The 16,000-nt window shown below is 41.9% G+C and overlaps 1 protein-coding gene across 4 annotated transcripts in view; it reads left to right on the top strand.

Moving 5' to 3' along the window:
* sik3 (SIK family kinase 3) overlaps positions 1-16,000 on the top strand; it is a 308,820-nt gene that overhangs the window by 209,744 nt on the left and 83,076 nt on the right. For all 4 annotated transcript variants that reach the window (XM_038779338.1, XM_038779335.1, XM_038779336.1 and 1 more), the window contains exons 5-6: positions 4,208-4,332; positions 7,236-7,359. In XM_038779338.1, the coding sequence (XP_038635266.1) occupies positions 4,208-4,332; positions 7,236-7,359 (249 nt within the window). The remainder of the gene's footprint in view (positions 1-4,207; positions 4,333-7,235; positions 7,360-16,000) is intronic.

A 16,000-nucleotide genomic window follows, 5' to 3' on the forward strand; every position in this document is an offset into this window, starting at 1 on the left:
GGGGGGGGGGGTTGTGGAGACTGGGGAGGTAGATATACATTTGGGTGCCGGAGAAACAACTACAGAGGGCAATACTCGAATGGGTCTGGTGTTGGTGTTGTCACTTGCTTCTCCCGTACGGATCTCGCTGCCATTGTCGTCTCGTGCTCCCCTCCGCTTCAGCCGTTCCTCCCGTCATTCGCCTTGTTCTCTGTTCCTGTAGATGCCAAGTTTGTTCTCATTTCTCGTGCCCTCCTTCCGGCTATCATTTCCCTGCCTCCCCCCCACCTCCCTGGTTCTCCTCTCTTGTTCCCTGTCTCTTCTCTCTCCCCCCCTCCTGTGGTTCGCCTTTCTTTCCTCTTAGGTTTAGCTGTCCGCCACCCCCCTCCCGGTCTATCTCTCCCTCTCATGCTTTGGCTACTTTCCCCTGATTCTTGGCTACCTGGCTGTTCTTCTTCTTGTTCGTTGGCCACAAACAGGTCCCGGAACAATTGGGTGAATGGTTCCCACGTTCTGTGGAAGCCATTGTCTGACCCTCGGATGGTGAATTTGATTTTCTCCATTTGGAGAGATTCCAAGAGGTCGGACAGCCAGTCTTCAACTTTGGATGGTGCTGCTGACCGCCAGCCGAACAGGATTCTACGGTGGGCTGGTCTGAAACCCCGAACACTGCCACTTTCGGGCATGGCTCCACCCTCATCCCCACCACTTTGGACATTGCCTTGAAGAAGGCTGTGAGTGCCCCACAAGTCTGGGGCAAGACCAGAACATGTGGGCTTGGTTGGCCAGGCCTCCTTGGAACCGTTCACATCTATCCTCCACCTCCAGGAAGGACCTACTCATACGGGTTCTTGTTAAGTGGGATCTATCGACCACTTTTAGCTGCGTCAGGCTGAGCCTTGTGCACGTGGAGGTGGAGTTGACCCTATGCAGTGCTTTGCTCCAGAGTCCCCACCCTATCTCAATCCCCAGATCCTCCTCCCATTCCTTTCTGGTTGCGTCCAGTACGGTGTCGACCCTTTCTACCAGTCGGTCATACATGTTGCCTACAGTTTCCTTTATCTATTATGCTTGCGTCCAGTAACTCTTCCAGTAATGCCTGTCGTGGCAGTTGTGGGTATGTCCTTGTCTCCTTTCGTAGGAAGTTTTTGAGTTGTAAATACCTTTGCTCGTTTCCCCTGGCTAGCTGGAATTTCTCTGTCAGTTCGTCCAGTGTTGCGATCCTGTCGTCCCTGTGTATGTCCTTGACTGTCAGTGTCCCTCGGTCCTGTCCTCACCTTTTGAAGGTGGCGTCAGTCAGCGCTGGTGTGAACCTATTGTTGTTGCAGATGGGAGCTTTGTCCGACATTATGGCCAGGCCAAATTGCTGCCGTAGTTGGTTCCAGGACTGGAGGGTGGCTATCACGACCGGGCTGCTGGAATGTTTTTTGGGTGGGGATGGGAGTGCTGCCGTGGCGAGGGCCCAGAGGGAGGTCCCCATGCAGGAGGCTTCTTCCACGTGCACCCACTTGGCCTCTGGCTCCTTGTTCCATCCCCTTATGATTAGTTTGTCCAGCGCTTTGAAAGAGGCCTTGGGGATGTAGATCGGAATGGATCTAAGTAGGAAGAGGTACCTGGGCAGTACGTTCATTTTGATCGTCTGGATTCTCCCCGCGAGGGAGAGTGGGAGTGTGTTCCTTCTTTGCAGGTCCTTTTTTACTTCCTCTGTCAGACTGGTGAGGTTCCATTTGTGGATCCCTTTCCAGTCATGGGCTATCTGGATCCCCAGGTAGCGGAATTTGTGTTGGGCTTGTTTAAACGGCAGTCCCGTTAGTGCTGCCCGCCGTACTTGTGGGTGTACCGGGAAGATCTTGCTTTTGCTCATGTTGAGTTTGTAGCCCGAGAAGGCACCAAACTCTTTCAGGAGCGCGATGATTCCATCCATGCTGCTTTGTGGGTCCGAAATGTAGAGGAGCAGATCATCGGCATAGAGTGAGACTCTGTGCTCTCTGGCTCCCCTTTGGATCCCCCTCCAGCTTTTTGCTGCTTGGAGCACAATTGCTAGTGGCTCGATCACTAGAGCGAACAGCAGCGGGGCAGTGGGCATCCTTGTCTGGTGCCTCTGTGCAGCTGGATGTATCGGGAGTTGGTGTTGTTGGAAGTGTCACTAACATTAACATGAATGTTTTTATATGCCAAGTAGTTTCCATCACAGGCTGAATTCCTATGGTAAGTATTTTTTACTGGGGAAGGGTTTTGAATTTGCATTCTGTTTGGATGGTGACTGCCATTTTAAACAGCCGCCCTGTAAAATTCAGAGCTATTTTGCATGTCTTCACTGTGATGTTACTCCCAGAGAATTAAAATGGCTGAGTCGTGAATCAGTTGTATTTAATTCATTTTGTCATTTGAACATACTGGGCGTGTAGTAAAAGAAAAAATAAATTGAAATTAATTTGCAACTATGTGTAAATGTCTGATAAACATTTCACATTTAAACATTTTGAGCATTTAAAAACTTTCTTCTACTCCAGATGCATCACCGGGTCTTCATCTTTTATCAACTATTTCCCCTTGAAGTGAATTACGTTTTTGTGCACGGCAATACAATGGGCCTCTGTTAGATACAGCAAAACACTTGTCGTTTACTGTTCTAGTAGAAAATCTGTTCTGATGAATGACCTTAGCTCCATTTAATAAGTTATTAGAGGCTATAAAGCATGCTTGAATGGATGGTAGAATTCAACAGAATACCGTCAATGAAAGCAGACATTAAGCGACAATTAGCTTAAAGTCCTCTCTACGTTAGAGCTTTCACATAGCTGTAGTGATTAGCGGATATACTGGGATAAATTATCTTGTTTAGGGGCATTCGTTTTTTTCTAGAAATGGTTTTGACATTTTACTTCCTTATGGTGTGCCGATCCATTGTGATAATTATCCGAGTATGTCCTTGCTGAAATGGTTAATGGACAGTGCTGCATGTGTTAATCTGCATCAATTCCATCATGAAACATGCTAGAATGTTCTTATGAGTATGAGGAGATCAAATCAAGTTGAAATATAATTCTGCATTCCTGGAATTGAGCTCATTCAAGGAATGTGGGTGCTGTTGTTTTTAATGCTTGTCTGCCTGGCCATCCAGATCACTTATTAGCAGAAAATCTGCCCACTGATAAGTTGGTTTGTTGGTGGGTAAAACTATGCTGATGAAGAGTTAATAATTTCCCGTTAAAGACATGTTGATGACAGAGCTATTCAGTCCATTAGATGGAACAGAGCAAAATAAAGTACCCTCTCAAAATAAAATTTAGGTTTAGGAACATCAACACAAAACTGAAGAAGGTTTCACTTGAAGTTAAATAGAACAGTGTCTTGCATTGATCAGAACAGCAAATTTTGTGCTAAAATATGGGACTTCAAGTTAATTTCTCACCTGCTTCCTTAGCCTGTTCCTATATTGCTACATTATTTTTCATTGTCCTTTTTAATGATAGCTGACCAATTATTATAACCTTACTTTGTGCATTGTAGTACAGTTTAGCTCAAAATACTTTGTAATCAATTTTTAAACATTCATTCATTCATGGGATGTGGGCATTGCTGGCTTGGGCCAGCATTTATTGCCAATCCCTTCTTACCTTTGGGATGGAATTGGTGAGCTGCCTTCTTGAATGTTGCATTCCATGTGCTGTAGGTATACCCACGGTGCTGTTAGGGAGGAGTTCCAGGCTTTTGACCCAGCGACAATGAAGGAAGGGAGATGTATTTCAGTGTCAGGATGTTGAGTGGCTTGGAGGGGAATTTCCAGGTGGTGTTGTTCCTACTCAATTCCACTCCATATGATTGGGAGGGACTTGATTTGAAGTTGTAAACAAAACAGAGTACAAATACCAAAATCTTATGAATTGAAAAAAATAAATAAATTTAGAGCACCCAAATATTTTTTTCCAATTAAGGGACAATTTAGTGCGGCCAGTCCACCTAACATGCACATCTTTGGGGTGTGGGGATGAAACTCACGCAGACATGGGGAGAATGTGCAAACTCCACAACAGTAGATTAATCGATTAAAATAGATCGGCAGTACATTAATCCAAAATCATTATTGACAAAATGTCAGGCATTATATGAAAAAATGGACGTGTATTTTATATTTTGTGTGAAATTATTACCTAAACAATTGTATTTTTCACTTATGATACACATTACTTCAATATACTAAATTAAGGAGATTATTATGTTTCAGACTTTGGATTCAGTAACATCTTTACCCCAGGACAATTGCTGAAAACGTGGTGTGGGAGCCCACCATATGCAGCTCCTGAGCTATTTGAAGGAAAAGAGTACGATGGTCCCAAAGTAGATATTTGGGTGAGTGGTAAATGCTCCTTTAACTTCTATTCTTAAGTGCCTCTGTCAGTTTTTATTTTACTATTATTTTCCCCCAAACCAGTATTGTATCTGTGTGGTGACTTATTTTTCAAAAAAAGTCACCAAATTGTAACACCCATATGTCTAAATGCTGTATCGTTATTGTTAGACAACAACCAGACTTGGTCAGTAAAAGAGCATTTATCAAAAGCATTTAAATGAATGTCTCATTTTTGACTGCACTAGAGTAGAAGCTACAAAATAAAGAAATGTTGCATTAAATTCTTAAGAAAGCCTTACAGTGAACAATGACCTGCTCAGTCAGGGTTCCAGCAGGCCATACAGCTCCTGACCGTATTACAGATTTAGTTCAAATGTTGACAAAAGAGCTGAAGCCCAGAGGTGAGGTGAGAGTGGCTGTCCTTGATATCAAGGCAGTTTTTGAGCGAATATGGTATCAAAGGACCCTAGCAAAACTAGAGTCGAAGGGAATTAGGGAAAACTCTCTGCTGGCTGGAACCATCCTTAGCACAAATGAAGATGGTTGTGGGTCTTGGAGGTCAATCATCTCAATTCCAGGAGATTGCTGCAGGAGTTCCTCAGCATCGAGTCCTGGGCCCAACAATCTTTAGTTGCTTCATCAATGACCTTTATTCCATCAAAAGATCAAAAGTAGGGATGTTCAGCATTATTCACAACTTCTCAGACACTAAAGTAGTTCATGTCCAAATGCAGCACGACCTGAACAATATCCAGGCTTAGCTGACATGGGGCAAGTAACATTCACCACACACATAAATCCCTGAAAGTTGCCACCCAGGTTAATAGGGCTGTTAAGAAGGCATATGGTGTGCTAGCCTTTATAAGCAGGGGGATTGAGTTTCGGAACCACAAGGTCATGCTGCAGCTGTACATAACTCTGGTGCAGCCGCACCTGGAGTACTGCGTGCAGTTCTGGTCACCACATTATAGGAAGGATGTGGAAGCTTTGGAAAGGGTTCAGAGGAGATTTACTAGGATGTTGCCTGGTATGGAGGGAAGGTCTTACGAGGAAAGGCTCAGGGAATTGAGGTTGTTTTCGTTAGAGAGGAGAAGGCTGAGAGGTGACTTAATAGAGACATATAAGATAGTCAGAGGGTTAGATAGGGTGGACAGTGAGAGTCTTTTTCCTCGGATGGTGATGACCAACACGAGGGGACATAGCTTTAAATTGAGGGGTGGTAGATATAGGACAGATATCAGAGGCAGTTTCTTTACTCAGAGAGTAGTAGGGGTGTGGAACGCCCTGCCTGCAACAGTAGTAGACTCGCCAACTTTAAGGGCATTTAAGTGGTCACTGGATAGACATATGGATGAAAATGGAATAGTGTAGGTCAGATAGGCTTCAGATGGTTTCGCAGGTCGGCGCAACATCGAGGGCCGAAGGGCCCGTACTGCGCTGTAGTGTTCTATGTTCTATGTTCTACAGGTGTCAGGAAACGACCATCCCCAACATCAGAGAATCTAGTCATCACCTCTTGACATTTAATGGCACTAACAGTGCTAAACCCCCTGCAATGAACATCCTGAGGGCTACCATTGATAAGAAGCTTAACTGACCAGCCACATAAATACTATGGCTACAAGAGCAGGTCAAAGTCTAGGAATCTTGCGGTGATTAACTCACCTCCTGGCTCTCCAAAGCCTGTCCACAATCTACAGGGCACAAGTTAGGAATGTGATGGAATACTATCCCCTTGCCTGAATAAGTGCAGCTTCAACACCACTCAAGAAGCTTGACACCATCCAGGACAAAGCAGTCTATTTGATTGACACCCCATTCACTCCCTCTACCACGATGCAGAGTAGCAGCAGTGTGTACCATCTACAAGATGCACTGCACAAACTTACTAAGGGTCCTTAGGCAGCACTTTCCAAACCCACGACCACTACCCAGAAACCCCACCCCCTCTTGCAGCACTGTGGATGTAACTACACCACATGGACTGCAGGAGTTCAGAAGACAGCTTACCACCACCGTTTCAAGGGCAATTAGGGGTGGGCATTAATTCCAGGCCTACCCAGCGAAACCCACATCCTTTGAATGAAAAAAATATACAAGTTTTGAACTTGTGGTCTGTTTACTTTGCAGACTGTGTCATAAGATTTTGTTAACTAGTACTTTTATTCCCCTCTACGAATGTATGGATTGTTTCAATGTTTTATTATTGAAGGATGATGCTGCTTTACAAAATAAACCTAGAATGGAAGTGTTTTTCATTTGTATTGACAAATGGAGCTTATAGTGTAAACTTTTAAGACATTTATGTTATGCTCAAGTGTTGAGTTCAGAAACCTTCTCACCTCCTTGCTGCTCTATCCAAACGAATATATTTTATATATTTAGAATGCATTAAATGGAACAAATTATACACTTTATGTGAGAAAGTAAAACCATGCTATTTTGAACATCGGACTTGGGTTTTACGATATCTCTTAAGTGTGCAGTGCATGAGCAAAGTATTTGTCAAGCTATCGGTTTCCTATATTAACCAAGAAATGTTGATACTCCTATTGCTGTTTCCTTTTACCTGAGCTGTGCTCTGAAAGCTAGTGATTCCAAATAAACCTGTTGGACTTTAACCTGATGTTGTGAGACTTCTTACTGTACTCCTGTCATTCACACTTCCCTGAAATATATGCGACATGAAACTGATTTCATCTTTGTGTGGATGGACATATTCAGCTAGCAGAGCTGACCATACAAGACCGATTAAATTGCTGCTGAGGAGTCAGCAATTCCTATTGCATTATCAAACTGAGGTTTAGCAGTGGGGGAATGGAAGAAAAACATAAACTATTAAAAGAAAGTGTGATTCATGGTAATATGGCCCATTTAATTACCACATACAATTTTTTTGCAGAGCTTGGGGGTGGTACTATACGTGCTGGTGTGTGGGGCCCTACCATTTGATGGCAGCACACTGCAGAACCTGCGGGCCAGGGTACTGAGTGGCAAATTTCGCATTCCATTCTTTATGTCTACAGGTAAGAACTTTCATTTTGCCTGAAACAGTGGTAATTAGAGTAGCGCGAAAGATTGATAGCAGCCTCACAGACATAAAGTTTAGACAGCAAAGCTAGACCCCAGTGTATGGTTCAGAAATAATAATTTTAGTGATTTTATAAATCATTGTAGTTGAAAAAGTATTTATGTTTTATCATGGTCCTCTTCTAGGCTACAATACAGAAGTAACATCTAGTATATATTTTAGTATATTTATTTTTATGAATGTGATATATTACTGAATTTTTTGTATTTTTTGCAGATGCTAGGAATATTATAAGCTCTGTGGCACATGATCTTTCACAGTTTTCCTCTCACTTTGCTTGTCTTTGAGGGAAACATAAGTGCTCAGGACCTAGTTTCCTCTGTAGGTCACACAGGATTTTAAGAGATGTTTTGATTGTTGATATAACCTTCACTGCACTGCATATCTCTCTATTGAACACTAATTTGAAGGTAATTATTTTTGTGGGGGTGAAAATCCGGAAAGTTAGATTAATCAGAGAAGGCAGTGTTTGGTTGTATTTTGAATGTGAAGATCTGAGTTCTTTAAGATATTTTGAATTCATTTTTGGGATGTGGGCACCAGTGGAAAAGCCAACTTTTGTTGCCAATTCCTAATTGTTCTTGAGAAGATGGTAGTGAGCCAGCTTCTTAAACCGTTGGTGCCCATGTGGCGTAGTTACACCCATGGTGCTGTTAAGGAGAGAGTTGCTAATTATTTGTGCATTGGAAAGAATGCAATTCATTTTTGGTACCAAATTGATTTATATAGTAGACATCCCATGGTCCTTAACTTCAACAAAAGTTTGTACATTGTTGGATCACTTCATGTTTTGATCCCATATTTTGCCCCCAGCATGAAATGACATTGAAGCCTTATTGGTATTGGTATGTTAATCTTGGTTGCATCCCATACCTGCTTTCCTTTGAATTTGCATAACATTAGTTTCTAAACCGAGAAACTGTTTGAATCCCAGGTGCAACTACTACATCTTTGTGTAAAGTAAGCAATTGATCTTAGTGCTTCTTCCAAGTAAACTAAGTCAGGGTCAGTCTAACTGCCTTTCTGAAACACATCCAGCTTCATTTTTGTTTACCGCGGAACGATTGCTAGCAGATGCCGTGATGATAACTTGACACTGGGTTTAGTGTGTTTAGGATGCATAGGCTTTCCTGGAGGTTCTGCAGAAGCAAATGGTAGGGCCTGATTTACATATTTTTTGTATCAGTTTCTCAGCTGCAACCAGCAAGATAAGTGGCTGGCTGACTGTTGGGCAGGTGGGCAGCAGGGGAATGGAGCGGAGGTGATTTGGGCATTGCTGGGAGGGTTCTGGGAATTGGATGTCTGACATTTGGGAGGGTGCATCGGACATTAGGGAGCAGAGGACATAACAAATTAGGGGATGGGGTAATTGGACAACAGACATTGGGGGCAGGAATTGGACATCAAATATTGGAGGCCAGGTGATTTGGGCATCAGACACTGGGAGGGTGAACTGGACATTAGATATAGGGCAGAGTGTTGAATGCCAATCATTGTAAAATTAGTTTGAGGACAGCATAGGCTTGGCTATGATGGCCCCTAGGATTAAACTGCCAATTGACGTTCGTTGTCTAAACTTGCATGTAAAGAAACACCACACCTAGACCAAAAGCTAGAGGGGTTCTGGTGATGTGCAGTAATGTGCTACATGAGTCAATGCCTTCAGAAGAGGATTAAAGAAGGATGCTCCATAACAACAGAAGCAGCACAATACAGTTCATTATTTAAAAAAACTTGATATAATTTCTAGAAATTTTGTACAATTTTGTTTGATTTGAAAGTTCACCTCTCGGTTTAACATTTTAGCAATTCATATGTTACATCAGATGAAAATAGTAAGATCGTGCAGGCTGCATTTATAAGCCACTTAAAGTTGAGTGGAAAATTTCATTAACACAAACACATAATTTATTATGGGAATTTTATGTAGCTTTTTCTCTACAGTTAAAATTATACATGCTTTCAAACATCTGAGTCATTGATTGTCTTTAAGACAGAGATAGATAGGTACTTGATTAATAGTGGGATCAGGGGTTATGGGCAGAAAGCAGGAGAATGGGGATGAGACGCATATCGACCATGATTGAATGGTGGAGCAGGCCCGATGGGCCAAAAAGCCTAATTCTGTTCCTATGCCTTATTGTTAAAATAATTATGCAATTGCACAATTTGAAAATTTATAGGTGGGTGGCACGGTTCGGGCAGTGGTTAGCACTGATGCCTATGGTGCTGTGGACATGTGTTCGATCCCCGCCCCGGGTCACTGTTGTGGAGTTTGCACATTCTCCCCATGTCTGCGTGAGTTTCATCCCCACACCCCAAAGATGTGCATGTTAGGTGGACTGGCCGCACTAAATTGTCCCTTAATTGGAAAAAAATATTTAGGTGCTCTAAATTTATTTATTTTTTTCAATTCATAAGATTTTATAAGAATATATACAAGCTACTTTCTTGTCTTGAATATACTATACAATAATCTATAAGGGATTATCTAACATTCATTAAATTGGTCTAAAAATTCAACTTATTGTTACTAATCTCCCAAGACAATGCTTCCATTCTTTGTGGTTAACACTTATTATATCCAATTCCCTGTAATCCAGCTGTCAGTAATGTTTAATTGGAAGCAGTAGAGTACATGATTTAATGGCTATATTTGACACTGATTGGTACTGAATAATACTGTAATTGAAACATTAGAAGGTTCATCAAGTGGAAACGTTTGTATCTGGGCAGTTGACGGATTTTACTTCAAAAACGGATTTTGTCTTCTGGTCCCAGTTTTCCATTGAAATACCCAGTTTCAGTAAATTTTGACATCTGCCTAATCCATTGTTTTGAAGATTTAGGATTACAGAAACATACTTGGGTGCTTTGATACATTTTCCTGAAAACCTTCATAATATAAATTAACAATGGCTTTACTTGTCTAGTGAAATAATGCCAGTAAAGAAATTCAAAATACAGGTAGAACTACTGAAAAAGACCACTTAAGGATTTTAGCTGTTGAAGAAAACTAATTAACGATCAAAATAGAGTACAATGGATGATTTAATTTGCAGTTTTTATCACTTAAGGTCTTGTTGTCACACACCCTGTGATATTTTGCTTTATGCCACTTATCATTATCATCATGCGCAAATATTCTGATATCAAAAACAAAATCACTTGCATAAAAATTCAAAAAAATGTATCCATGATAAGTGGATTATGTGGTGTGCGACCGAGCCATACGGGTCAGAAGCTTTCAGGATTTTTTTCAAGTCCCAAAATTTACGAAGCTCTGCAGTAAAATATTTCAAGATATTGGCAGTTGGTAGATTACAGGTCTAATCGCAGGGAAAGATAAACAATTGGAACTTCCGTTTAATAGTGGGATCAGGGGTTATGGGCAGAAGGCAGGAGAATGGGGATGAGACGCATATCGACCATGATTGAATGGTGGAGCAGGCCCGATGGGCCAAAAAGCCTAATTCTGTTCCTATGCCTTATTGTCAAAATATAACCATTGGGTTATAGTCACTGGTAATGCACTGACTATTCCGCTGTCTTATAGACTTACTAAGCTTTCCACATCTTCTGGCATTTTGGGGAAAAAAGTCTAAGATGCAGCAGAATTTACAAGAATTTTATCGATCGCCAAGAAGCTTCGTTCCAAGCAACACTTAAAGTGTTATGCGTTTTTGGTAAATTAGAATTTTCCTTTGGTGATGATATTCTGATATGATGTGTAGATGCCGGCGTTGGACTGGGGTGGCACAGTAAGAAGTCTTACAACACCAGGTTAAAGTCCAACAGGTTTGTTTGGAATCACTGGCTTTTGGAGCGCAGCGCCTTCATCAGGTGAATGAAGGAGCTGCGCTTTGAAAGCTCGTGACTCCAAATAGACCTGTTGGATTTTGACCTGGTGTTATAAGACTTCTTCCTGATAGTTTGATATGCATACCAGTTTTTAGACTACTGCTCTATTTATATTCTTTGTTTGTGATGAACTGCAGTATTTCCTAGAATTTGTGCCAATTTTAAGATGCAAATAATAAACAAACCCGTTAAACTTATCAATTATACGCATTCAATAAAATTAGTGTTTTTATAATCATACGAGAAGAAAGAAACCTGTCTGTGGGCAGCATTATGCAATGAAAATTCGTCAGTGTTTTTTCCAAAGGAAATTATGTAGATAGAGAAGTCTACGTTAGTGCAGCATGGGGTAGCATTAGACTTTTCATTCATCAGAACATAAACTTATTTCCCTGCTTAGAATCATGTTCCAAAATCCCAGCATGTAGAATATGTTTCTCTGGTTTAGATTAAATAGTTGGCTCGCACCTCCACAATTGGTTCATGCTATCAATTTATTCTGGTGGTTGCAGCAACTCCCTATTGACTAATCCAAGCCTGCATGCATATAGTGGGTAACACTCAAAATTCCTGTGATTTTTGCTACTGCAGGGAAGAATTTTGATAGTTGTGGATTTAATAATGGTGCAGATTACTGTTAGAGAATAGTAATTGGATGGAAGCTTCCTATTAGTCACTCCTTGATCTACTCACTCCCCATCCTGGTTCGAGTTCCTACTTAAAACAATTGTCGTAAATGGGGACATCGGGGTCCAAAGGACCAATGAGTAAAATTATTTTTCTGTTGAGTCTCTGATCCTATCTTTTTGAAGTTAAAATAAGAGCTCTTTGAAGATGTCAATTTTTCAAGGTTTTGCACAGAAATTAAAAATGAAAACCACTGATTACAAATATATTTAATAAATTATCATTTGAGATCATTGTATATAGAATTATGTGGAAATTCATAACGTCATATTGAGAACAGTTTCCACTGTACAGGCTCAAAATACTACAAATAGCCTAACCTGCAATCTTTGGTGAATGGCAATTTGAATATTTCTGAGGAATAAAAATGTGGGAAGCATTTTCTCCAAGTACATTTAAAAAAGAGGGGACGAGATTCTCCATTGCTTGACGCCGATATCGTAATCAACAATCGGGCGGAGAATCAACTCCTGACGATGAAATCGGGGCCGGCGCCGGTTTGATGCCGATAAGCCATGCTCCGCCCCCCTCCTAAATAGCGTCATTGCGTTGCGCGCAATTGCAACAGCGTTGACGCATCATTGGCCGGCCCTCCCACGATGCTCCGCCCTGATGGGCCGAGTTTCCGATGGCGCAGGACACAAGGTCTCAGCCTTCTGAGAACCGGGTGTGGCAGCTGCGGACTGTGTCCAGCGCTGCCACACCCAGCGGGATCCGTGCTGGTGGCCAGGTGGCCTTCCGCGAGGACTGTGGGCACTGGTGGGGGATGGCCAGGGAGTGGGCTGTGGGGTCACAGGTGGTGGGTCGGGTCCGCACATGGCCTGCGCCATGTACGGCGCTGCCGCTGCAGATTGTTAACCATGCGCATGCGTGGCCAGGGACATTCTCTGGCCATTTTCGGCACGGGAGTTGGAGTATCGTCGCTGCTAGCCCCTCAGCGGACCCGGAATCGATGAGGTTTTCATGCAGATTTTTTGTTTGTAAAAGACTACACATGCTCCGTAGGCGTCAACACTTAGTCGCTGAAACAGAGAATCCAGCCCAGGATGTTTTATGGTGCAGTGGTTCAGCGATCCTGTCTCTGACCTGGAAGCTCCAGCTTTGGGTCTCACCCTAGGACTTGATGGGCAAGGAAGGTGCATTCATAACGTAGCTAACTCGGTTGATTATCAACCTGCAAATCCTTTCAACACATGCCAATGACAGGCAGAAAGGGCAACAGTGATCCCTTGTCAGCCGCAAAAGTTGGAGTCTTTACTGGCACTATACAACGCTCTAGGCTGCAACATGCATGTTAAAATGTATGTTGTACAGCAACTCAGACTCCAAGTGCCATGTGACACATCACCGCCACAATTTGAAAAGAAATAGGGGGCTGGATTCTCCGCTGTCGGGATTCTCCGCTGTCGAGGTTCTCCACTGTCAGGAATCTTCGTTGCGCCGGCATCCCGGGCATTTCCCGACAGCGTGGGTCTGCCCACAATGGGAAACCCATTGGCCAGCTGGTAAGACAGAGAATCCCCGGAGCGCGATGGTGAATTCAGTCCAGGGTGTATATTATTTGTGCCTCAAAACCGTCTGCGCATATTCACTTGTAGTTTTAGTGTCATTATTACCTGCTCGCATTAAAACATACAAATTGGCTTGTCACAAATTAAATATAAAGTTCAAGTTACCCGTTTTTAGGTCTGTGCCGTCCTTAGCAATTGTAAATTTTTTTTATCTGTCCACCAATTGTAATTTTAAAAAATCTAGTCCACATATCATTTGTCAACTGTTCCCTCTGTAAAACATGCTTCTAACGACTCAATTACTGGTGAAAAATGTAAGCAGGAAATTTCATCCACTCAAGTATCACTGTGGAGAAATAATTGTAAAATTTGGGTTAAGAACATGTTTCAGTAAAAATCAATAATAAAAAAAGTATTCTTACTAAACAATTTAAGAAAAATTCATTATCCAATGTGGGACTAATCCCATTATTTACCAACTGAGCTACCTGGGCTGTATACCAGAGGACTGGAGAAACGCGCAGGCCTGGAGGATATGGTGCCCGGCCCCTTAAGTGGATCGTAATGAGCCATTTCCATCCTCCCGCTGGCACAGGGCACGAACTTCGATCTCAATGCCAGCAGGGGGCTGGAGCATCGGAATTGGGTCGGCGCCCGGCACCGTACCTGTTTTCTTTACACTGATGTATCCTCCGCCTCATCAGTAAATCCACTACCGACGGCACGAGGCGGAGAATTTAGTCCATTAGCTTTATCAAGTCTAATGTAAAAGTTGTATATGTGATGTGCGTTGTATTTCTGTGTGCGCTTTATAGGCGAGCGGAAATTTGCATAAAGGTTTTGTTATATGTGGCACTGCACATACACTACAACCAAAATGCCTGTAATAAGCAGATTGAAATTGTTTGGAGAATGAAGTCTCCTTCTACTAAGCTCTGTAATCAGCTGTGACTCTGGCTTTATGCGACTACTTATTAATATTGGTATAAAATTAAACTGCTTCACCCCGATGCTATATTGTAATATACGAAGGGTCTGGATGACTCTTTGTCAAAGCCATTTGACTTTGACTTTGTCAAAGCAATCCGGACTCGAAACGTTAGCTCCTTTCTCTCTCCACAGATGCTGCCAAACCTGCTGAGATTGTCCAGTATTTTCTGTTTTTGTTTCAGATTCCAGCATCCGCAGTAATTTTCTTTTAGATTGTAAATTAAGCTTTAATTAATAAATTAGAAAACTTAGGGCTGGTGGTGAATTCGACCCTCAACTGAGGGTTTAATTTAGTATTACTGTTAATGTCTTTATTGATTACTTTCTAAATAGAATGCAAGGGAATATTGTGTTGAATTTTCAAATTTGTTGATGAAAACACTTGGCTTTGCTGTTCTTGTTCTTGCACTTTCCAACACTATTTTACATGTTTCTGTTTAACACAAAATCACATTTTCAGTGGTCTTCGACTTTGACTACATACTGGTTTGCTGCTTACACTAAACAGATGATCAGAGCTGTTGTGCTTTTATTGCCTGTCATTGGCTCATATTTTATCATTAATATTTTTGCTGGTGGTATTCTTACATTGCAATCTGAAAAATAAGCAGGGCTGCCAATGGCAAAGTACAGGTCAAGTGTTCAATTTTCATGTTTTTGAGAAATCTACCTGATTGCCAAAAACATATGATTGGATTCCTTGAAGGGCCTACAGTGTAAAAGTTGCGACAGACAAGTATCCTACCGATTTCTTTGTGGGTCACATTGAAAGATACATCAATTGACTTTGAGATCAATAGACCTCTGTATTTGTTTTATGTTCTGAGTGTTAACAGACCTGTCAGTATAACTTGCACTACTCTCATTTGATACTTGCAGTATAATGTCAGTGTTTATTTCAATACTGATTGTGGAGTATGTTTTGATGGTCTTTGTCTTCGAAAAGGTGCTATGGAACATTGTACTCCAGCCAAGATTTCAAAATCACAAAATACAAGTCTCTTCAAAAAAGACATGTAACAATATGTTCACTTTATAAAAACAACATGTTAAGATATCTGTCATGGTCACTTATAGATTCATCATACTGTAGGTCAGAGTTTTTCTAACTTTTTTTCCCGGGACCCACTTTTGCCAACTGGCCAATCTTCAGGACCCACGTGGCCGACCTTCGAAATCCACATCCTGTTCACTTCCTGAGTCTAAGCAATGATTGGGACACTAAAGCTTCCTTGCTTCAGACAAGGGAGAAAAAGAAAATCATCTAGTTTTCCTGTTCTTAATCACTATCTCCACCCATATCCACTCACCCAATGGAATGTGGTAGCCTGTGGTACGTTGAACTTATGTCAATATTGAGTGAGGACAGAATAATTGAGCTAACCGCCTCCCAGAATGCGAAGAATCTGAATTTAAAACAGACAATACTGGAAATAGTCAGCCGGTCAGGCAGCACTTGATGGCTGTGATGGACGGCCATCAATCTGAAAAGTTTATCCATTTCTTTTTTATCACTGAACTTTGAAG

This window comes from Scyliorhinus canicula, chromosome 19, assembly GCF_902713615.1.
Source record: "Scyliorhinus canicula chromosome 19, sScyCan1.1, whole genome shotgun sequence".
NCBI lineage: Eukaryota > Metazoa > Chordata > Chondrichthyes > Carcharhiniformes > Scyliorhinidae > Scyliorhinus > Scyliorhinus canicula.